Here is a 23,436-nt window from a genome sequence, read left to right as displayed (position 1 = left end):
ATAGTGGAATCTTTGAGCACTTATATTGATTAAGCACTAATTACTGATAAACCTAGCAAAGGGAATATAAAAGAGTAGAGGACTAGGTTAAGTTCTCAATCAACTTGTGATCTCTAGTTGCAAAGAACTGGTGGGGTTTGGCTTGGTGGTGTGTAAAGCCAGCCTATCTCACAGCAGGTAGATGGCACAGGCATAAGAGCATCCCTGTTCAAACATTTCGACTCTCCAAAGAAGCTTATGTGCGTTAACTGGCGTCTATTTAAAATATTAAGACTGCCTCCCTCAGGCAAAGTCAAACCTATCCTTTACTCACTTTGAGCATGAAATATTTTTATTAGTATGTTGTAACACCTAAGTGAGAGCTCCTGCACGGAGAGACTGGCAAGTCTGAGAAGAAAGTTGACACGCAGGCGGCAGGAGGAGCAGACGAGCGATGGCCCTGGGGTTTCCAATGGTAGACAACAGTCATGAAGCTTGAGGTCCAGAGAGCAAGAGACAGACATCAGGTGGAATGGGCAACCTCCATGAGGCTGGTAAATGTATGCAGTTTTGCTCAGGAACCTTGTTGCAGCAATAGCTGCCACATGCTGAAAATCATATCATGCCCATGGTGGCCTGTGCCTACATAAAGACCCAGAGCTAGGATCTGAGCCATGCAATGGCAAAGACCTTGTCTTGTTCACCCTGATTCAACCACTGCCTTGAACAGAACCTGAAACATAGGAGGTGCTCAGTGAATATTTTGTTGAATAAACAGTACGCTTGCAAAATGCTCTAAACTCTTAAGGCGTGGAGAGGAATTTAACATTCATAGCAGTTCATTCCCAAAGGGCCAAGAGTCTTAAAGTACATGGTGTGCTCTGGGGAAAGCAGAGGACAGCATGGAGCCCCGAATGAGTGGGAAGGAGGCTTAGGAAATGAGAGCATCAGTCGGGATTCTTGGTGCCAACGGTACCAAGCTGTTCTGATTAACTTAAGGAGAAAAAGTATGTACTGAGGGATGTTGGTAAATCCACAACTGACAGGAAAGTTGGAGAGCCAGCTTTGGAAAGCAGGCAGGAACCTAGGGAGACCTGGCAGCAGGAAAACATGGCCAGAGTCACACCCCAGGCAAGTGCAGCCAGGGTGCTGCCATGGGTGCCTGCTGGCCCTCGGGTCTCCCTGCCACCTTCACTGAGCATAACTTCTCTGTTCTCCTTGGGTCTGTGTCGCTCCCCAGAGGTCGAAGGCCCCAGGCAGAAGCACCTGACCAGTCAAGCCCAGGTTATGTGCCCGCACCCTGCCTCTCAAATGGTGGGGAAAGAGAGAATGTTCTGCAGAGGCTGGTGCAGGAGTTTCCCAAATAGGAAAGCTGCTTTCCTTTCGTATTTTTTTGTTTTACAAAAACCAAAAACAGAAAAAACCCCAAACCAGATCCACTAAGAAAAGGTTGAACTTACTGTCCACTCTTAACCAGGGAGTTAGATTTTATCTAGAAGAAAGCAGGCCAACAGAACTTTTCATCAGAAGTATGACATAACCTTCTTTGGTGTTTTAGAAAAAAGTTTAGGGCTGAGGCCAAACAGGGTGGAGTAGGGAAAGCTTGATGGCAGGGTGGCCATTTGGAAAGCTGCTGGAGTAGTGCGGGCTAGAAATAATGGCAGCCTGAATTAATTAGTGGCTGAGGAAAGAGGACCCAGATTCTAGAGAAAACTCTTGGATTTTTTTGCCCAGAGGCTAGATTTTTCATGCTGAGTTAAACCCAGGGATACTTGTTTACTTCTGGTTTGGAATGATAGAGTAGATAATTAGGTTTGGCTGATAGGTGACATTACCTTGTGTTACAAGTCACTTGCTCTGTTTTCATTAGGATTTCTAAAATTATCTACTCTTGACAACCACATAAAGATAATATATTGATGCCCAGGGAAATTTAATAATGCCTGAATGGACTCATGCATTTTAGAAGTCAGTCATAACTTCCAATATGTCCTCTTTTTCCTCCTAAACCTGTGAAATTTACCATATTATGCCTCTTAAAGTTATAATATTCTTTTATGATTAATAACTTGTAATACAGATGCAGAGAGGCACAAACATAATCATAATTATTAATAGCATGGATATAAATACTTCATTCCTGGATACCAGGTATTATAATACTATCTTAGTCTTTAATTTAAAAAGGAGCTTGCTACTGCTGCTGCTAAGTTGCTGCAGTTGTGTCTGATTCTGTGCGACCCCATAGATGGCAGCCCATCAGGCTCCCCTGTCCCTGGGATTCTCCAGGCAAGAACACTGGAGTGGGTTGCCATTTCCTTCTCCAATGCATGAAAGTGAAAAGTGAATGTGAAGTTGCTCAGTCGTGTCCAACTCTTCGCGACCCCATGGACTGCAGCCTACCAGGCTCCTCCGCCCATGGGATTTTCCAGGCAAGAGTACTGGAGTGGGTTGCCATTGCCTTCTCCGAAAAAAAAGAGCTTAGAGCGACATAAAATAATGATAGTGATACATTTAAAAGTGATTTCATTTATGCCTCCTAGATTCTTAAGAAATAAGGCAGGACAAATTATGTACTTGTTAAATCAGGCAGCATTTTTATGTAGGAGAATGGTGCCTAAGAGTTGCAGTGTATTCTATTAGATGTGGTTTGCTACCAAAATGAATGCCACTGTGATGGAGAACAGTGTTTTCATTTTGGGTGCCTCTTTGTAGGGCTAGACAAGGGCTCACAAATGTTAGCTGCCTCTACCAGAAAGGATGTCAATTGAAAATAAGAGCTTGGGGCATCTAGGAGTATGAGGTCATGAAAGAGAGAACTAAAAGGTACGGCGTCCTCTCTTCCCTACCCGCGGCATAGTACCTGTGCATACAGTGGTCTTATTTTTCCACTCAGAGAGACTGTGGCCTGGCTCAGCTTAGCTAATCTGTGCAGTCTTTCAAAATCCAGAACACACAGTAACCAAATCTATGGGCTCATGTGGATCTTTTTCCAGAATTACTCAGGAAAGAAAAGGCTTCCCAGTCTGCTCTTTTTCCCAAAGGGACTGATCAGTGTCCCTTTCCACACCCAGTCTGTGATGTGGTTGCTATCTAGGCCATGTGTTCTCAGTCTTGTGTGATAGGTTAATGTGACTTACTACTGAAAGCTTTTAAAAAGCATGTTACTTAAGTTATAAAATTGTAGTATAATAAAATGAAACAAACTTTTAAAAGTCATCTGTTTAATTTTGCTGTTACATCATCTATGTTAATGCTGTCAGTCATCTTAACACTGAAAACATTATTATGTTATATTTTTGGTCACTTCTAAAACTTTCTTCCAAAACACTGACCTGCATTGCCTTCTTCTCTTTAATTTTAATAGCATAATTTTGTGTTCTTGGACATTTCTATTGATCTTTATCCAATTGGAAGATTGATTTTTGAGGTAAGAGGGCTTTGGTGGTTGTTTTTTAATAAGTTGGGGAGAGTGAGACTCTCTATCAAAATGTTTAATCTTTGAAAACTTTTATCTTTATTTTTAGCTATATTCTGATACATGTCCCAAAACATGTAAAAATTTTCAGATCTTGTGCACAGGAAAAGCAGGGTTTTCTCAAAGTGGCATCAAGCTACATTACACAGGTTCCATTTTCCATCGAGTGGTAAGGAATGGCTGGGTACAAGGAGGAGGTGAGTTTTTTTAAACTATTTAAGTTGAAACCTTAAATACAACTTAGTTGCAACATCAAATCCGAATATCCAAACTTCTGTTTATCTGCCTCTTTGAAATTCATATAGAATTAGAATATATTTAACATTATATGTTATATAGATATATTTAAAGGATGGTCAAATGATGAATTAAGATATTCATACTCTTTTTAAAAATTCCATCATTATTAAAATAAATCTAAAGTGTGTTACTAGGAATATTCCAGATTAAAAAGTGATATAAGAAAGTAGGATGGGTAACATTTTTTTAACCAAAAGATAATTTTAAATGCTCACCTAAAAATAAAGTATATAGAAAATACAGTGCTTTTAAGAAACATACTAAAGGTAGGAATTTGAAAACAGAATAAATGAAAAACAGCTTATTTCTCACCAAAGATATTATACTGTTACAACTGAAATAAGATCAAAAGCATTTTGGTCTCCATCTTTGCTTTCTTTCCAGGTCAATCCTTTGGCTTTACACAAAGGAGGTACCTTGATTAGCAACACAAAATTCAATTTTAGAGGCCTTTTAGGAGATATCCCATAGGGAGCAATCAGGCAGCAATTTAAAAATAATTGGTTTAGTGCGGAAGGAGATTTTCTTGAACTTGATGAAATATGCAAAGGCTTAAATTAATAATGTTTCATTATTTGTCTACAATCTAGAACATTCTCAGGCTGATGAGGAGAAAAATATAGATTTAATCCAAGTATCTTGTATGTAAATCAGCTCTTGTATGTAAATCAGCTTATCCAAAATGAGATATCACCAGTACTGTTTCTAATCCAGTTGTTTTTCTACTTAATATTTATGGTGTGTGCTAAGTCACTTCAATCGTGTCTGCCTTTTTGCAACCCTATGGACTGTAGCCTGCCAGGCTCCTCTGTCCACAGGATTCTCCAGGCAAGAATACTGGAATGGGCTGCCATGCCCTGCTCCAGGGGATATTCCCAACCCAGGGATCGAACCCATGTCTCTTACATCTCCTGCATTGGCAGGCGGGTTCTTTACCACTAGCGCCACCTGGAAAGCCTGGTCATATGTCAGTGTGTGTGTGTGCGTGCTCAGTGTGTGTGTGCATGCTCAGTGTGTGCATGTGCACGCACGCTCAGTCGCTCAGTCATGTCTGGCTCTGTGCAACCCTTTGGACTGTAGCCTACCAGGCTCCTCTGTCCATGGAATTTTTCAGGCAAGGATACTGGAGTGGGTTGCCATTTCCTCCTCTTAGGTGTCTTCCCAACCCAGGGATCAAACCCAAGTCTCCTGCATTACCCCTAAGCCATTGGGAAAGCCCATGTCAGTACACATAAATATATCAAATTTTTATGGGCCCTCTTGAGGATTGTCTTATACTAACAAAAAATGAAAGACAGTCTAAATGTTCACCAATGGGAAATTAATTAAATCAGCATAGCAATATAATGAAAAATTGTGCTATGCTGTGCTTAGTCGCTCAGTTGTGTCTGACTCTGCAACCCCATGTACTGTACCCTGCCTGGTGCCTCTGTTCATGTGGATTTTCCAGGAAGAATACTGGAATGGGTTGCTATGCCCTCCCTCCCCCAGGGGATCTTTCTAGCCCAGGGATCGAACCCAGGTCTCCTGCATCTGAGCCAACAAGGAAGCCCCTAAAAATTTTATGTGGTTATGTATATTGACATAGAAAACATTTAGGATCTGCCTAGTTTTTCATCATATTGCTATGCCAATTGAAGTAGTTTCCCGTTGGTGAACATTTAGACTGTTTTTGATTTTTTGTTAGTATAAGATAATCCTCAAGAGGGCCCATATCCGTGTCTCCTGATACTTAGTTCACTGTTGTCACTGATCTTCCAGATGCGGTTTTCTGTTTTGTTTTTAGCTAGACCTCCTCTCACCCCTGTGAGCCAGACCAGGATTTGGGGAAAGTGGACCATGATATTTATTTATTTGAAGCAAAATTTCCAAAAAGTGCATAGGTCTCAGTTCATGTTTTCAGATAACAAAGCAATGCTGTTTAAGGAGTTTGGAAAAAAAATTCTGGTTAATAGATTCAGCTCCAAACTGACACGTATAAGTTGCACCATGTTGGATAAGGAACTTGTCATCTCTCAGTTTCCTAATCACAAAATGGGGATAATTATAATATTACAGGATATGGTGAGGATTCAAGGACATGGTATTTTGAACCGCTAAGCTCCATAAGCACCCTCCTCCTTCAGATGTCAGATTCTCAGAGGGCTTTTTGGGTAGCATTTGGGAGTACAGGAACTGACTGTGGTTTGGTGTTGTGCCTTAGGATGCTTCCAAGCACTACTGCTTGCTCGCTGGGACCAAGAGGCCCTACAAAGTCTTCTTCCTCCCTCGACTCCATCTCATCATCTGACCTCTTCCTCTTGCTAATTCTGCTCCACACATAGGGCTCCTTGCTGTTCCTGAAGTATATCAAGCATATGTATGCCCTGAGGTCTTTCATTATTTCTTTTGCCAGCGCTATGTACACCCAGCTATTCCTCTGCATATCCCCCTGCATCACCCCCTGACCTGTTTCTGGTTTTTGCTAAGAGCTTATATCAGGAGGGAATTACCTGACCACCCTGTTCAAAACCTCCCACCTTCCTCTCCATATACCTCTCCTCTCCCCTTTCTGGGCTGCTCTCCTGTCCCCTTACCGAGCTTTATTTTTCTTTCTAGCACTTTTCACCACAGGACATACTATTAATACTTCTTTGTTAACTTTCTATTTCTTTTCAGTAGAATGTAAGTTCCATGAGTGCACAGATTTTTATCTGTTTCATTCACTGTTACATCTTCAAGTTAGAGAACAGTGCCTAGCATACAGTATTAGTAGATGCTTTTTAAAAGTTTGTTCAAAGAATGAATGAATGAAGATAAACAGGAAGCATACATTCTGTTTGTTTCTAAAGTTGAAGTTAATGAAGATACCAAGTTGTTAAGCCACTTTGGCAGGATCCTCTTTGTGGCTCCCACAAGGCCAACTGCCTTGAGAAGGATCTCTTGAGATTTACTTTAATATATTTTATCATCATCATGGTCATCAGAATGATGGTGAAAATGATAATGAGAAGATGCATTCCGTAAGTGTGTGATGATGCACAATAATAATGGCCACTAATGAAGGAGCATGACACTCTGCCAGTCACCATACACGTGCTCTCCCTCAGTTCGGTTCAGTTGCTCAGTCATGTCCGACTCTTTGTGACCCATGAATCACAGCATGCCAGGCCTCCCTGCCCATCACCAACTCCTGGAGTTTACCCAAATTCATGTCCATCGAGTCGGTGATGCCATCCAGCCATCTCATCCTCTGTTGTCCCCTTCTCCTCCTGCCCCCAATCCCTCCCAGCATCAGGGTCTTTTCCAATGAGTCAACTCTTCACATCAGGTGGCCAAAGTACTGGAGTTTCAGCTTCAGCATCAGTCCTTCCAATGAACACCCAGGACTGGTCTCCTTTAGGATGGACTGATTGGATCTCCTTGCAGTCCAAGGGACTTGCAAGAGTCTTCTCCAACACCACAGTTCAAAAGCATCAATTCTTTGGCACTCAGCTTTCTCCATAGTCCAACTCTCACATCCATACACGACCACTGGAAAAATCATGTGGACATTTGTTGGCAAAGTAATGTCTCTGCTTTTGAATATCCTATCTAGGTTGGTCATAACTTTCCTTCCAAGGAGTAAGCATCTTTTAATTTCATGGCTGCAGTCACCATCTGCAGTGATTTTGGAGCCCCCAAAAATAAAGGCTGACACTATTTCCACTGTTTCCCCATCTATTTCCCATGAAGTGATGGGACCAGATGCCATGATCTTAGTTTTCTGAATGTTGAGCTTTAATTAAGCCAACCTTTTCACTCTCCTCTTTCACTTTCATCAAGAGGCTTTTTAGGTCCTCTTCACTTTCTGCCATAAGGGTAGTGTCATCTGCATATCTGAGGTTATTGATATTTCTCCCAGCAATCTTGATTCCAGCTTGTGTTTCTTCCAGTCCAGCATTTCTCATGATGTACTCTGCATATAAGTTAAATAAGCAGGGTGACAATATACAGCCTTGACGTACTGCTTTTCCTATTTGGAACCAGTCTGTTGTTCCATGTCCAATTCTAACTGTTGCTTCCTGACCTGCATATAGGTTTCTCAAGAGGCAGGTCAGGTGGTCTGGTATTCCCATCTCTTTCACAATTTTCCCACAGTTTGTTGTGATCCACACAGTCAAAGGCTTTGGCATAGTCAATAAAGCAGAATTAGATGCTTTTCTGGAACTCTCTTGCTTTTTCGATGATCCAGCGGATGTTGGCAATTTGATCTCTCGTTCCTCTGCTTTTCTAAAACCAGCTTGAACATCTGGAAGTTCACGGTTCACGTATTGCTGAAGCCTGGCTTGGAGAATTTTGAGCATTACTTTACTAGTGTGTGAGATGAGTGCAATTGTGCGCTAGTTTGAGCGTTCTTTGGCATTGCCTTTCTTTGGGATTGGAATGAAAACTGACCTTTTCCAGTCCTGTGGCCACTGCTGAGTTCTCCAAATTTGCTGACATATTGAGTGCAGCACTTTCACAGCATCATCTTTCAGGATTTGAAATACCTCCACTGGAATTCTATCACCTCCACTAGCTTTGTTCATAGTGATGCTTTCTAAGGCCCACTTGACTTCACATTCCAGGATGTCTGGCTCTAGGTCAGTGATCACACCATCATGATTATCTGGGTTGTGAAGATCTTTTTTGTACAGTTCTTCTGTGTATTCTTGCCACCTCTTCTTAACATCTTCTGCTTCTGTTAGGTCCATACCATTTCTGTCCTTTATTGAGCCCATCGTTGCATGAAATGTGCCCTTGGTATCTCTAATTTTCTTGAAGAGATCTCTAGTCTTTCCCATTCTGTTGTTTTCCTCTATTTATTTGCATTGATAGCTGAGGAAGGCTTTCTTATCTCTCCTTGCTATTCTTTGGAACTCTGCATTCAGATGCTTATATCTTTCCTTTTCTCCTTTGCTTTTCGCTTCTCTTCTTTTCACAGCTATTTGTAAGGCCTCCCCAGACAGCTATTTTGCTTTTTTGCATTTCTCTTCCATGGGGATGGTCTTGATCCCTGTCTCCTGTACAATGTCATGAACCTCATTCCATAGTTCATCAGGTACTCTATCAGATCTAGTCCTTTAAATGTATTTCTCACTTCCAGTGTATAATCATAAACGATTTGATTTAGGTCACCTGAATGGTCTAGTAGTTTTCCCTACTTTCTTCAATTTAAGTCTGAATTTGGCAGTAAGGAGCTCATGATCTGGGCCACAGTCAGCTCCCAGTCTTGTTTTTGCTGACTGTATAGAGCTTCTCCATCTTTGGCTGCAAAGAATATAATCAGTCTGATTTCGGTGTTGACCGTCTGGTGGTGTCCATGTGTAGTGCTCTCCCTACATGACTGCACTTCACACTCAGAACTAACTGGGAGGCATTTCCCATCATCTCTGTCTATAGCAGATGAGGAAACAGTGTTGGGAAAGGTAACCAACATCAAGATCAAAATAAAAATCTGACTTTGGAGTTTACCTTTAACCACTGTTCTGCATTGCTGAATCTGTTGTCAGAAGTATAGAGGATATCCAGAGCTGAATTCAAAGGGGTGGGTTATGGTCACAAAAAATATTAAATACTGACTGACATGGTGTCAATATAAAATATTCACCTGGGAGATCAGAAACAAAGGGCAAGAGTAGTGACAAGTGTTGGAGAAAGCAAGGGAGTGTCACTGATATTTACATAAGTCAGCAGACAGGGGAATCACCTGGGCAGGTTCACCAAGCAAAGCAAACTCTGGCACAGGAAGGAATTGGTGCTTAGAGGACATTCAACTTCTCCAAACCCGGATTTAGCCTGTGGCTACTGCAGCAGGCTTCTGAGAACAGCCCTGGGCTGTGTGGTGAATACGGTGGGAGTGGCAGGAAGGAAGTATATATCTGGCAGAGTAGGTTGAAGACTTAAGGTTTATCAGTTAACTTTTGAACCAGCTTTATGAGTAGTATAATTTAAACGCTATATGCCCCTTTCCTGCATAAATTCTCTTCACATGCTTGCTGTTGCATCAGATTTCTTTAAATAGCACAGACACTTTTATGATAAAGCACTCATACTGAGTTTAAATGGGCCAGTTTATTGCACATTATTCGAGGAGGCCGTCTAAAGGGCTGAAAGAAGGAAAGGGGCTGATGGGGAGAGCACAGACCTCGGAGACTTCTAGGTTCACTAGAGTTAGCCTTGCTTCTGTTGTAGCTGTGCATAGAGGAGTTTTATAGTAGGATCACTGCCTAAGCCAAAATATGCATATAATGCATATAATGTGAAACAGGTTCTATAAATACCATTAAAAAATCTTTATATTGCAAAGGAACTTCAGTTCTAAAACACCAGATAAATGAGTTATCACTACAGAGTTCCAAAGAATAAAAATTTGAACATTAATTCTTTTTTAGAGCATCTATTTTCATTCTTGTGTTAAAAAGACCTCACTGTTCCTGTTTCATCCTCAGCTAAATCTTTCCATTTTTTTTCTGAAAAGTAAGATCAGCCATGGAATAACTTGTGAAATAAGTCGAACCTATATGAACACACTTAATTTAAATTCTGGCCACAATTATAATTTAATATTTCATCATTTCAAAGGTTTTACATTAAATTTAGCCTACTTGGGAGTTATGAGGGGGGAAAAAAGGGATCAGGAAAATTAAAGTACTTACAAAATACAAGTGAAATCATTATAGAAGTATTTTCATGGTATAGATACTGAACAATTAGGTCACTTACTCTAGTTATTGTTATAAATGGAATCATAATTTAAGCATTTTCCCCTGCCATTATCTCTTTTTTAGTTTCAGAATTTTAATGTTTATTTACTGCTATTTCTCAGATATAGTTGCTGGAAAAGGAGATAATGGAGAGTCAATTTATGGACCAACATTTGAAGGTATGTGTCTCTAAATTTTGTCAGTCATATTTTAATTGATTATTCAAATTTAACAGGACTGGACAATTTCATGATCTCAAGTAAGAGAGCATTTGGAGTGATACCCTACAAGGACACATGCCAGAAGCAGGGGTTAGAAATGGGGTGGGTGGGAAGGCACCCCAGTCCAGTTCAGAACAGCTTTGCACTTTCTTCACTTGCCTCGTTGTATTATTTCTTTAGAATAAGTTTCTAAAATTAGGATTGTAAGGGTAGAAGGGAATTTATATTTTTAAGGCTCTTTTTAAGGCTATATTTTTAAGGCTATATTTATTGCTATGCTCACACTTAGAATTGGTACCTGATAACCATCCTACTAAGATTGCCATTGGGCATCCTGGGAAGATGGTAGTGGTAGTGGCATAGTTTTTTAATTTTTTTGAAATCCCAACCTAAAAATAGACAAAAAACTAGATGGGAAAACTAAAGACCCATGGATAACACAACAAATACTACATGTAAGGTATCTACACGAATTTCAAATATAAACAGGTAAGGTCAAACTACCAACAGTCACACAATCCGCATGGTATCAGCATGGATGTGAGTGAAAGCAGGACATTTTTGTCAGAGCTGAGGATATAAAACCCCACAATAGGCAAGAGCAGGGTAGTGCATGGGACCCCTCATAAGGCTTGAGGCCAGAGCAGTCAAACTTTTGTGAACTCAAAACTGATCTGAAAGCCCTCTATTCCAGGACAGGCCCACACTGAGAAGAAATGCTGGGAATGGAATCAAAATTATGCAGGTATTGGGGTAACAGTGATGAAGAGGGAAAGGGAACAGAGCCAGGAATCCCAGAAACCAAGCTGCCACACAGATAACCAACACACGAAAACAGCACTAGAGGGAGTTTGTGAAGTCGGGAATCTACCTTCCTTCTAAAGCCACACCTCCTTCTAAACACTGAGGGAGACTAATTCTACATAAAAATAAAGTTGCATTAGAAAGCAGCAGAAATTTTCTTGGGAAAAAAAAAAAAGGTGCATAGTCATATAACTACAGATAATGAAAGCACCATAGAAAGAAAGCTCACAGGTCAAACTGATTTCAAAATAAGCTAACAGACATAAAGAAAATGATACGACAGGAAAGAACTTGTAAATCAGAATTAGAAAACCTCAGATACGTGGTTGTTTACAGAACTGAATAAAAGAATTAACAATAAAAGAAAATTCCAGAAATGAACAAATTATAAGGAACACAAGACCAAATAAAAACAACTGATATGTGTATTAAAAGAAGCAAAAGACAGAAGGAGAAAAACATGTTTTAAACCAAAACGAGATGAATAAAGATGAAAAGGATTTACAACAAAGTGATACAGAAAGAAGATCCAGCATACAGATGATAAGTGTCCTTAAGAATTAAACCAATAGAAGGGAATGGAACAGATACTAAAAATCATAATTTTAAAAAGCTTTCCTGAAATAAAAAAGGATCTCATAGTCTGTGTTTTGTTTGGGTGGTGGTTACAGAACTATACCCAACTGTCAAAATGCATCAAACCAAACATCTAAAATATATGCATTTTACTGCATGTTCATACCTCAAGTAAAAATATCTTTTTAAAAACTTGAAACTACTTACTGAAAGAACAGACAGCTACCTGACAATACTGAACCAGAACAACCAACACCAGGCATATTTTACTAATATTATTAGATATTAAAGAAAAAGAAAAAAGAATCTTTGGGCAGTTAGACAAAAACAGTAAGTGATTTATAAGGGAAAGAAAAGTACATTATCATCATATTCTTATGCCAGAAGAAAATTGAGTAATATATTTATGATGCTCAATTAAAATGAAATGTGACCTGGGGGCTTTATATCCAGTCAAACTGAATGTGAATTTTAAAGGGCACACAGAGTTATCAGTATGTAAAACTTCAGGGCATAGTGTTGTCATGGGTCATTCCTGAGGAATCAATGACTGCAGAATGAGTTTCATTCAGCCAGATTACAAGAGGGATCCTGACAGAATTGGTGGTGAGCATTAATCACATAATTACTTATAAAACTAAAATTTAATGATGAATAAAAGGGTGATAGTATGATATATAATGACTATATGCTTAGTCTAACAATTTTTAAAAAATGAAATGGGGAGAATATACACAAAATTTTTAACTACTTTCAGTTAAATTTTACTGGTGATAGTTGTATTATACTGAGATTGTTGTATATACAATGTAGGAAAAAACAAGTAATTATGAGATATTCTAATTTTATAATTTCCTGTCCTTCAGAGTTAGAACCTTCATTGTGGAAGAAAGGAAATACAGATGAAATATAATAGAGGTTAACAAGTAAAATATTCCATAGTCCTGAATATGAATTGGAAATATCTTGTTAAACTCAAGAAGTATCATATCTATATCTTAGTTCTGGCCATGGAATTTATCTACAGTGACCAGCCCAGTAGTGATATATTCTCCTAGAATTTAGATTGTTGTTTTGAAATGTCATTTCATGCTTAAATAAACCAGGGTCTCTGGAAAACATGGCAGATTCCAGTTTTGAGACAGAAAATTTCAAAATGAGCGTGGAAGCTCACGTTCAGTCATGCTATCATGACGTAGCCAAGAGCACTATTAAAAATTTACTGGGGTCATGGCAAAGGGCTCAGGAGTCAGTTTGAAGAGTCTCTCACTGGTCAAAGATGGAGTAATTTGAGTGGTAATTGCAGCTAACTGAAACCCAACAAAGATTTTAAATCCATGAGTTCATAATGATATTGTAAAATAAATCCTACTTGTTTACCTTCGGGGAAATGATAGGAAACGAATTCATTGTCTTGAAAATGATAAATATAGGTAAAAATCAAGCATTTCTCTTGCCTCTCCTGTAGGAACTATACTAAATCATAGATAAGGGCAAACATCTTGTTAGAATTCCAATTAACAGTGAAAAGGAAATTAGAATGTCACCACTTTGCTGCCCCCAGTGAAATAATGGATGTGGGCATTTGCTGCATCAGAATCTACTGCTTTCACAAGAACAGGGACAGTCAGACAGTGTGGGCCTCCTGCTGAGAGAACACACTACCAAAGGGATAGAACATGAGCCCGATGAAGCTTTTGGACCCAGCATCCAGTTTGCGAGAAATGCAACCAGTTCTGCTAGTAATATGTTCTTAAAAGATCTCTGTGCTTTGTCAAACCACACAGTAAAAACCACAGGGCCGACTGATGCCATAACTGAGATTAAAAAAAAAAAAAAAAATTCCTCGGTGACATATTAAAAAATAAGTTCGCAATAAAAACAGTAACATAGTTTTGTATGTTTTATGTGGTCAAGCAACATATCAGTGTGATAATAAATAAGGCAACCTTACCCTGAAAAGCCCCTGATGTCTGTGGAGGCGATGTGGGAAGAGCTGCATCTTGTGAGTGATCTGGAGGTGGCGGCAGGAGCGTTCTCTGCAGTCGGAGGGAGGCTGTAACTCCAGATTCTCTGCAGTAGGAGGGAGGCTGTAACTCCAGATGTGGGTGGATGCGACTCTCATGTGGTGACCAAGGTGGTTGGTCACGTCTGAGGTGTCTGTGCTCCTGGGCAGCGGGCTCAGTTCAGTGAAGGCCATTGTTACCTGGTGGTTCTCACGGAGGGAACGGCACATTAAGCAGGGGTGAGCTTCATCATGTTCAAGTCATTCCCTCCCTCACGTATCAATCAAAGTGAAGCAATATACATCTTCAACACAAGCATTCACACAGAACTGACAGGACAGGAAACAAGAGAAACCTGCTGAACTGCACCGTGTGTATGCAATCGGCAGATTCCAGCCTGGGAGAAATCCTAAAGGTGAACTAGCTCAGGTTCAGGAACAGATACAGTGCAAGGAAAAGAAAGGGACAGAGAGGAAACCTGTGGATTAAGAGAGATTTAAAAGGCATCACAAGTCCGGTAAAATGAGAGAGATTGAACTATAGTGCCTAGGGAGGCATACTTGGATGGTAAAACTCTAAGTGAGTTACATAAAACATTGCTGCTGCTGCTAAGTCGCTTTAGTCGTGTCCGACTCTGTGCGACCCCACAGATGGCAGCCCACCAGGCTCCCCCATCTCTGGGATTCTCCAGGCAAGAACACTGGAGTGGGTTGCCATTTCCTTCTCCAATGCATGAAAGTGAAAAGTAAAAGTGAAGTCGCTCAGTCATGTCCGACTCTTTGCGACCCCATGGACTGGAGCCCACCAGGCTCCTCCGTCCATGGGATTTTCCAGGCAAGAGTACTGGAGTGGGGTGCCATTGCCTTCTCTGACATAAAACATAAGTACATGCTTTTGGAGGGGGAGAGGGACTTGACAAGAGACTCTGGGGAAGGCTGGCAAAGTTCTTTTTCTTGGCCTGAATGGTGTTTAAAAGGGTATTTGCCTTATAATAACCTTAACAATAACTCTAACTATACATTAGTTTTACAAGGCTTTTTGTGTCTATATTTTAATAGAATGAAAAGTTTTTTTTTTTAAATAATCATATTGAATCAATGGCCAAAGAGAACAGGAAAAGTAAGAGCTAGTTTTCCTTCTAAATTCATGCAGAGACAGCTTTATCAAATGAAATCATGCAAGTGACACCACTCATTTATTTGTTCATATAACTTTAAATTCTTAGGTGCCAACATGGTGCTTAGGACCTTAGGAAACATAGATGTTATGACAAAGTTTCCACCCTTAAGGATTTCAGTGTTTTTGCCCAGACAGATGTTTAAACAGATAAAAGTACTGGTGTGGTGCCCAGTGCCTTTACAGAGGAAGAAGCCAGAGAATCAGGAAAGAACAACTGCCTGGGAGAGCTGAGGGTGCTGACCAGAGAAGCTCTGAGCTAGGGCTTAAAATAAGACATTGCAGATGAGGAAAGGGCATTTGGGTAGCTTTTCTGAAATCCTTAATCTCCGATCAGGGTCTACCAAACTTCTCCACCCCACAGCCATTATCAGATCACCCAAACTCTTTCTGCTTGGAAGTGCAGTCCCAGGCAGAGCCTGGGTCTTCTGTCCAGGAGATGATCTCTTGGCTCATCTGCTCACTTGTCCCTCTGGACATCCCCATGCCTCCATCCATTCCCCCTTCGCCCCCATTAGATACTGTGGGGATTTCCTCTCCAGCTGGAGGCCTGGCTCCTCTAATGCCCAGGGAGCCTGGTGGGCTTAGGGAAGCTTTCATTCCTGTTTGGCAGTGCAGAATCGGGAATTCAGTACACTGTCAAGTGAAGAGATGCTCCCAAAGGAAAGATAAATGGCTGAAAGAGAATGTGGGGCTAGTATTCAAAACAGCTACAGCATGGGTTCCCTCTTCATGTAGACTCACCTTCCCCCGGCCCCATGGAATGTTAGTTAATACATCGACAGCCAGACTTTCTTCTACGTTCTCTCACTGGACCGTTATTTCCATGAGATGCACAGTTAAAACCCAGGGCTTCTTAAAAAGTTATAACCACAAAAATCACTGTTATTAAGCTTAACAGTGAATTTAAAAGAACGAAATAAATTTTACATAATTGTTGTTTTATAAGTTGGTTAGTATTTAACTTGAGGAAAGTCTGTTTTGCTTTATTTTGAATAATTTTTTATTTATTTTTGGCTGTGCTGAGTCTTTGTTGCTGCGTGGGTTTTTCTCTAGTTGCGGCATGAAGGCTTCTCCTTGTGGTGGCTTCTCTGGTTGCAGAGCACAGGCTCTACAGCATGTGGGCTTCAGTAGGTTGTGGGGCTTAGGCTCAGTGGTCGTGGTTCCTGGGCTCCAGAGCACAGGCTCGGTAGTTGTGGCACGTGGGCTTATTTGTTCCACAGCACGTGGGATCTTCCCAGACCAGGAATTGAAGCCGCGTCTCCTGCATTGGCAGGCAGATTGTTGCAGAGCGGGGGCTCTAAGCATGCAGGCTTCAGCAGTTGCTGCGTGCAGGCTCGGGAGTTGTAGTTCCTGGGCTCCAGAGCACAGGCTCAGTAGTTGTGGTGCAGGGGCCTAACTTCTCCGCAGCTTGTGGGATCTTCCCGGACCAGGGATTGAAGCCGCGTCTCCTGCATTGGCAGGCAGATTCTTAACCACTGAGCCACCAGGGAAGCCTTGTTTTGCTTTATTTTGAATCACAACTTTTTTTTTGTCTTCCCAGATCCTGTTGTGAATGTTAGAAGCTAAATATCAACTCTTCCCCTGCTTTGTATTCCTTGTATAATATCCCTAATCCTTCCCACTCTCAAAGGATTGGTGACTCCATGGCTTGGGCTGACTAGAGAAAAGGCTATTTATGTGAACAGCAGAAGAAAAGAAAGGATATATGTATTTTTAAATAATTTTATTCATTTTGGCTGTGCTGGGTTCTTGATGCTTTGCGAGGGCTTTCTCTAGCTGTGGTGGACAGGGGCTACTCTTCATTGCGGTGAGCAGGCTCTCACTGCAGTGGCTCCTCTTGTTGCAGAGCATGGGCTCTAAGCATGCAGTCTTCAGCAGTTGCTGCGTGCGATTCGGGAGTTGTAGTTCATGGGCTCCAGAGCACAGGCTCAGTAGCTGTGTTGCACGGGCCTAGCTTCTCCGCAGCATGTGGACTCTTCCAGGACCAGGGACTGAATCCATGACCCCTGCATTGGCAGGTGGGCTCTTAACCACTGCACCACTAGGGAAGTCAGTAATGTATTTAAATACTGGATTATCCTTATTTAAGTAGACCAGTTTCTTAATATTAGCATGTGCTCTAATTAACAAACAGATACAGCACTTAAAATCCATTTGTCTAATTCCTAGATCTCCTTTAAATGAAAGTAGACATTAACAATTAATTAACAAACAGATACAGCACTTAAAATCCATTTGTCTAATTCCTAGATCTCCTTTAAATGAAAGTAGACATTAACAATTGGACAAGGAAATGGCAACCCACTCCAGTGTCTTGCCTGGAGAATCCCAGGGACAGAGGAGCCTGGTGGGCTGCCATCTATGGGGTTGCACAGAGTTGGATATGACTGACGCGACTTAGCAGCAGCAGCAGCAGCAGCAGCAGACATTAACAAAAAGCAGAGTGCCTGATGCACTGTTAATATTCAATAATGCAACTTAAAGTTGTACAAAAGTATTTTTTGGTAGAATTAAGAACTGAAGAATATGGCTGGGTAGCCACTTAAGGGCTACTTTTTTTTAAATCTGAGATTTATATATATAAATTTCATATGTACAGTTTAAAACTAATTATAAAGCAACCCCTTATATTACTATCCTTGTCAAGAAAGAACCACCAGCATGCCAGAAGCATCTCATCTGCCCATCCTCAATAATAACTCCATCTCCCTCTTAGAGGTAGCCTCTAACCTAACTTTTCCCTTTCTTTTCTTGTTCGTTTTACCACTCATGCATGCGTGCATGCTAAGTCGCTTCAGTCGTGTCCAACTGTTTGCAACCCCATGGACTGTAGCCTGCCAGGCTCCTTGGTCCATGGGATTCTCCAATCATTCATGCATAAATCCCTAAATTAAAAAAATTAAGTTTTTCCTATTTTTGGACTTTATATGACGTGGACTTGGGCTTCCCTTGTGGCTCAGACAGCAAAGAATTGGGCTGCAATGCAGGAGACCCAGGTTCAATCCCTGGGTGCGGGGTCGGGGGGCGCAGAGGGGTAAGATCCCCTAGAGAAGGGAATGGCTACGCACTCCAGGATTCTTGCCTGGAGAATTCCATGGACAGAGGAGCCCAAGGGCTACAGTCCATGGGGTCACAAAGAGTTAGACATGACCAAGCAACTAACACTTCACTTCAACCCTGAATATTCACTGGAGGACTGATGCTGAAGATGAAGCTCTAATACTTTGGCCACCTGATGTGAAGAGCCGACTCACTGGAAAGGACTCTGATGCTGGGAAAAATTGAGGGCAGGAGTAGAAGGGGGCGACAGAGGAAGAGATGGTTGGATGGCATCACTGATCCAGTGGATATGAGTTTGGGCAAACTCCAGGAAAAAGAGCATCACAGGGAAGCCTGGCGTGCTGCAGTCCATGGGGCTGCAGAGTCTGACGTGACTTAGCAACTGAGCAGCAGTAATGAGTGGACGCGCATGGCGGGCGCTCTTCGTGTCCTTTCCTTTGTTCATCACTGCCTATGAACTTTATCTATGTTGTCACAGCGGGAATTCTCTTCATTTTCCTGGTTTAATACTATGAAAATTCTTAAAGATTTTATCCATTCATGTATTGATGAACACTTGGCTTTTTATTCCTAATGTCATGCACAGAGTCAACATGTTTTAAAATAAATATTTCAGTGCCAAAGAATGTTGGGCCCATGTTCTCTTCTAGGAGTTTTATGGTTTCAGATTTTACATTGAAGCCTTTAATCCATTTTGAGTTTATTTTTGTATATAGTTTGAGGGCGTGACGGTGTATTCTAATCTTGTTTTACAAGTAGCTGTCCAGTTTTCCCAGCACCACTTATTGAAGAGATTTTCTTCTCTCCATTGTATATTCTTGCCTTCTTTGTCATAGATTAATTGACCATGGATTTATTGCTGGGTCTTTATTGTACTCCATTGATCTGTGTGTCTGTTTTTGCACTTGTACCATGGCTGTTTTGATTACTGTAGTTTTATATAGTATAGTTTGAAGTTTGAGGGGGTGATACCTCCAGCTTTATTCTTTTTTCCCAAGGTTGCTTTGGCAATTTGGGATATTTTGTGGTTCTGTAAAATTTTTGTTGTTCCACAGAATTTTTTCTAGTTCTGTGAAAAATGTCATAGGTATTTTGATAGGGAATGCATTAAATCTGTAGGTTGCTTTGCATCTTTGTATCTGTTTCTTAAGGCAAAAGAAATAAAAGTGAAAATAAATAGCCTAATTAAACTTTAAAGTTTTGCACAGCAGTGTAAACCATCTACAAAAATAAAGACAACCTACTGAATAGAATAAAATATTTGCAAATGATATGACTGATAAGGGTTTAATATCCAGAACATGTAAACAGTTCATACAATTCAATTTCAAAAAACCCCAAACAACCCTATCAAATGGGTAGAAGACCTTCATAGACATTTTTCCAAAGAAGATGGCCAACAGGCACAGGAAGAGATGCTCTATATCACTAATCATTGGGGCTTCCCTCGTGGCTCAGAAGGCAAAGAATCTGCCTGCAATGAGGGGAGCAAGTTCGATCCCTGGGTCAGGAAGATCCCCTGGAGAAGTGAATGGCTACCCACTCCTGTATACTTGCCTAGAGAATTCCATGGACAGAGGAGCCTGGCGGGCTATAGTCCATGGGGTAGAGAAATATAAATCAAAATGACTGATTCATTGAGATATCACTTCACATCAGTCAGAATGGCCATTATCAAAAAATCTACAAATAACAAATGTTAGAGAGGGTGTGGAGAAAAAAGAACACTTGCATATTGTTGGTGGGAATGTAGTTGGTATGGACACTATGGAGAACAGTATGGAGGTTCCTTAAAAAACTAAAAATAGAACTACAACATGATCCAGCAATATCACTCCTTGGTATATATCCAGAAAAAAAAACAAAAAACAAAAAAAAACACTAATTCAGAAAGATACATGTACCCCAGTGTTCAAAGCAGCACTATTTATAATAGCCAAGATATGGAAGCAACCTAAGTGTCCATCAACAGATAAACACACACACACATAAAGAAATATAGTGTATATATATGTGTATGTGTTTTTGTAGTATATATGTATGTGTAATCTTCCATTTTGAATATCATAACTATGAAAGTAACCACCACGTATATGGCTTGTTTCATTGACTTAGCTTTGAAATGTAAAATAAGAATGGTCAGCAATTGCAGTTTAGAAAATCTTGACAGTTAATATTCATCTGTCAATACACACTCAATCATAAAGAAGAATGAGATACTGTCATTTGCAGCAATGCGGATGGACCTAAAGAGTATTATACTTAGTGAAATAAGTCAGAGAAAGACAAATACTGTATGTTACCATTTATATATGAATCTAAAAAATAATATAAACAAGTGTATTTAGCAATACAGAGACAGACTCATGGATACAGAAACCAAACCAGTGGCTACCAGAAAGGAGAGAGAAGCAGGGAGGGACAAGGTAGGGTATAGAATTAAGAGATACATACCACTATGTATAAAATAAACAACAAGGATATATTATATAGCACAGGGAATTATAGCCATTTTCTTGTAATAACTTCTAATGGAATATAATCTGTAAGAATACCGAATCACTATGCTGTACACCTGAAACTAATATACTTTAAATCAACTATAATTTATTTAAAAATATAAAAAATAATTCATTAAAGCAGTTTAAAAATGATAGGTAGCACACCTACTTTTATATAACAATAAATAATTAGTGAACATCTATTATTATTTAAAGATGCTGGTAAAATTAGAGCAGTAGGTTTAAAAAACTGATGTTGCAGGATTCAAGTCCAACTTCTACTTGACATTACTGTCTTCAGAAAATTATATGCAAACGCCCCTAAACTGTCTGATTATTCTCTTACCAGAGAGAATGCAAGGCAATTTCCATAAACCTGGTAAAGTAGTAGTTGCTTTCATTATAAACATCAGAATGAGTTTTATATTAAATTCAGAAACTGATTTTCATCAGCAGTTGAATTCTGATTTATAGTTCAAACAAAGTTACACCTTTAATGCTTTAAAAGTTCTCCCATAATCACAGAATTTTTGGTAAAAATGTTACAGCTCTATAAATTTTCTTTCCAACTAATTCCAGATTTTAGGAAAAATTGATCATAATATCTAAAAGCAATGACAAAAATCATTTTGTTAAAACTCTCTGAATCTTTGCTTGGGCAGATTTCTTATGCCATGCCATTTTCTGTGAAATTAATGGGTTACTCTCTATTCCACCAAAATGAATATGGAGTATCAATGTCATTATAAAGATACATTTGCACAATAATACTTTATTTGCATTTCATAAGATTTCAGGTCTTTATTCAGTGTGCAGTTTAACAAGCTAAAAGTAACCACCATGGGTATGGCTTAATTGTTTCGTTGACTTAGCTTTGAAACTTAAAATAAGAATAGTCAGCAACTCCAGTTTAGGAAAATCTTGACAGTTAATATTCCTCTCTCAATTATCCCCAGAATTTGATATAGTTCCTGAATGAAAACTTTTACTGAATTTCTCTTCTATTACTTCCTTCTGTGTTTTCGAGTTTGGAGGCAAATCTTATTTCATGCTGGAAATGGTTCTTCCTGCAAATGGTGGTCTGATAATCACTGTATAATTCTTTTTACTTGTTAAATCTTCTGCTAAGAAGAAATCACTTCCACAAAATCTTGGTCAATCCATGTAAGGTTTGAGATGAAAATTTACTTAAAGACTACTAACAATAAGCATAAATTATTTTCATCATCAATATTTAAGGCCACACATGTGCCAAGTAATGTGCTAGGTGGCCCTGGGGATAAAAGGTATGATGAGATAAAGTCCCTGCCTTCACAAACAGGAAACAACCTGTGAACAATTACAGGGTATTTTAAAGACTACAATAGAGGCCTGTAGAAGATGCTGTGAAGGGAAGGCTCTATCCATGAAAGGTATCTCCAAGGAGGCATTTTTAATAATCACATTGGTAGTTTGAATATTACTGTCAAAACAATACAAGAATGTTTACTGACTTTAATTCCTAAAAAAATATGCACTTCCTTTTACATTTTTAATTTCAAGTTTTTGCTTTTACATTATCAATTTTCTTACCACACTTGTTTTTAATGATGCTAATGATAAACTAAAGGTAAATGTTTAAATAGTTCTAATAAGACTTTCCAGCTTATCTTTTGTAACAGCCCAGTTGAGTGCAAGTTCTATGAAACAAATAGAATATTTACAATTTGGAATATATTGATAAATATGATTGTGAATCCTTATAACCAAGCATTCTGTTTGTGCTCTATGTGTTACAGTCAGCCAAGAAAATAAATATTTTAATAACCTACTATGTATTATCTTTTCTAGATGAAAACTTCTCAGTTCCTCATAATAAAAGGGGAGTTCTTGGAATGGTCAACAAAGGCCGTCACAGCAATGGGTCACAATTCTATATCACACTACAGGCTGCTCCGTATCTAGATAAAAAATACGTGGCTTTTGGGTATGTGCATTTTAAGTTTGTCTATGTAATATTTATATATGTTAAAATGTGGTTCAAAAATATTTGGGTGAGTATTTGTACATAGCCTACGAATAAACTAAAAACAATTAAAAAAAAGTAATACAAATACTATAGACAAATATATTTAGAAATAAGTATTTCATAAGAAGCTTGCTTGGAGAAGGAAATGGCAACCCACTCCAGTATTCTTGCCTGGAAAATTCTGAGGACAGAGGAGCTTGGCCGGCCACAGTCCATGGGGTCACAAAGAGACAGACACGACTGAGCAACTGAACACACAAGAAGCTTGCTATCTATTAAAAACACAGAAACTATTCAGCCATTACAATGTTCTGTGCATCCATTCACCCATCATCCATCCTTCTGTGGCTCTTTAGCCTCAAGGATATTGTCAATGAAAGTGAAGAATACCATAGCTCTTAATAATGTATACATATATTTAGATGCAGAAGTGAGGCAAAGCCATTTAAGTAACTATCCATGAACACTGAGAAGAGAAAGATGACAGTCATCCAAGTTACAAGTAACTTTTTGTTACGGAGCAGTTTAAACTGTGGAATGTGCATGCATGCTTAGTCGCTCAGTGATGTCCATCCAACTCTGAGACCCCACGAACTGTGCCAGCCAGTGTCCTCCAT

General features: G+C 39.7%; 1 protein-coding gene across 4 annotated transcripts in view; it reads left to right on the top strand.

The window, feature by feature from the left end:
• PPIL6 (peptidylprolyl isomerase like 6) overlaps positions 1–23,436 on the top strand; it is a 35,166-nt gene that overhangs the window by 7,627 nt on the left and 4,103 nt on the right. For 2 of the 4 annotated variants that reach the window (XM_044924390.1, XM_044924388.1), the window contains exons 4-7: positions 3,347–3,409; positions 3,507–3,654; positions 10,587–10,643; positions 22,642–22,777. In XM_044924390.1, the coding sequence (XP_044780325.1) occupies positions 3,347–3,409; positions 3,507–3,654; positions 10,587–10,643; positions 22,642–22,777 (404 nt within the window). Of the gene's footprint in view, positions 1–3,346; positions 3,410–3,506; positions 3,655–10,586; positions 10,644–16,790; positions 18,401–22,641; positions 22,778–23,436 lie in introns of those variants that run through there. The other 2 variants (XM_044924389.1, XM_025294711.3) reach the window with 2 other exon arrangements.

The sequence above is a fragment of the Bubalus bubalis genome, chromosome 10 (assembly GCF_019923935.1).
Source record: "Bubalus bubalis isolate 160015118507 breed Murrah chromosome 10, NDDB_SH_1, whole genome shotgun sequence".
In the NCBI taxonomy this organism is placed as follows: domain Eukaryota; kingdom Metazoa; phylum Chordata; class Mammalia; order Artiodactyla; family Bovidae; genus Bubalus; species Bubalus bubalis.
Note: the sequence above shows the minus strand (reverse complement) of the source record. Positions and strands in the feature narration are given on the sequence as shown.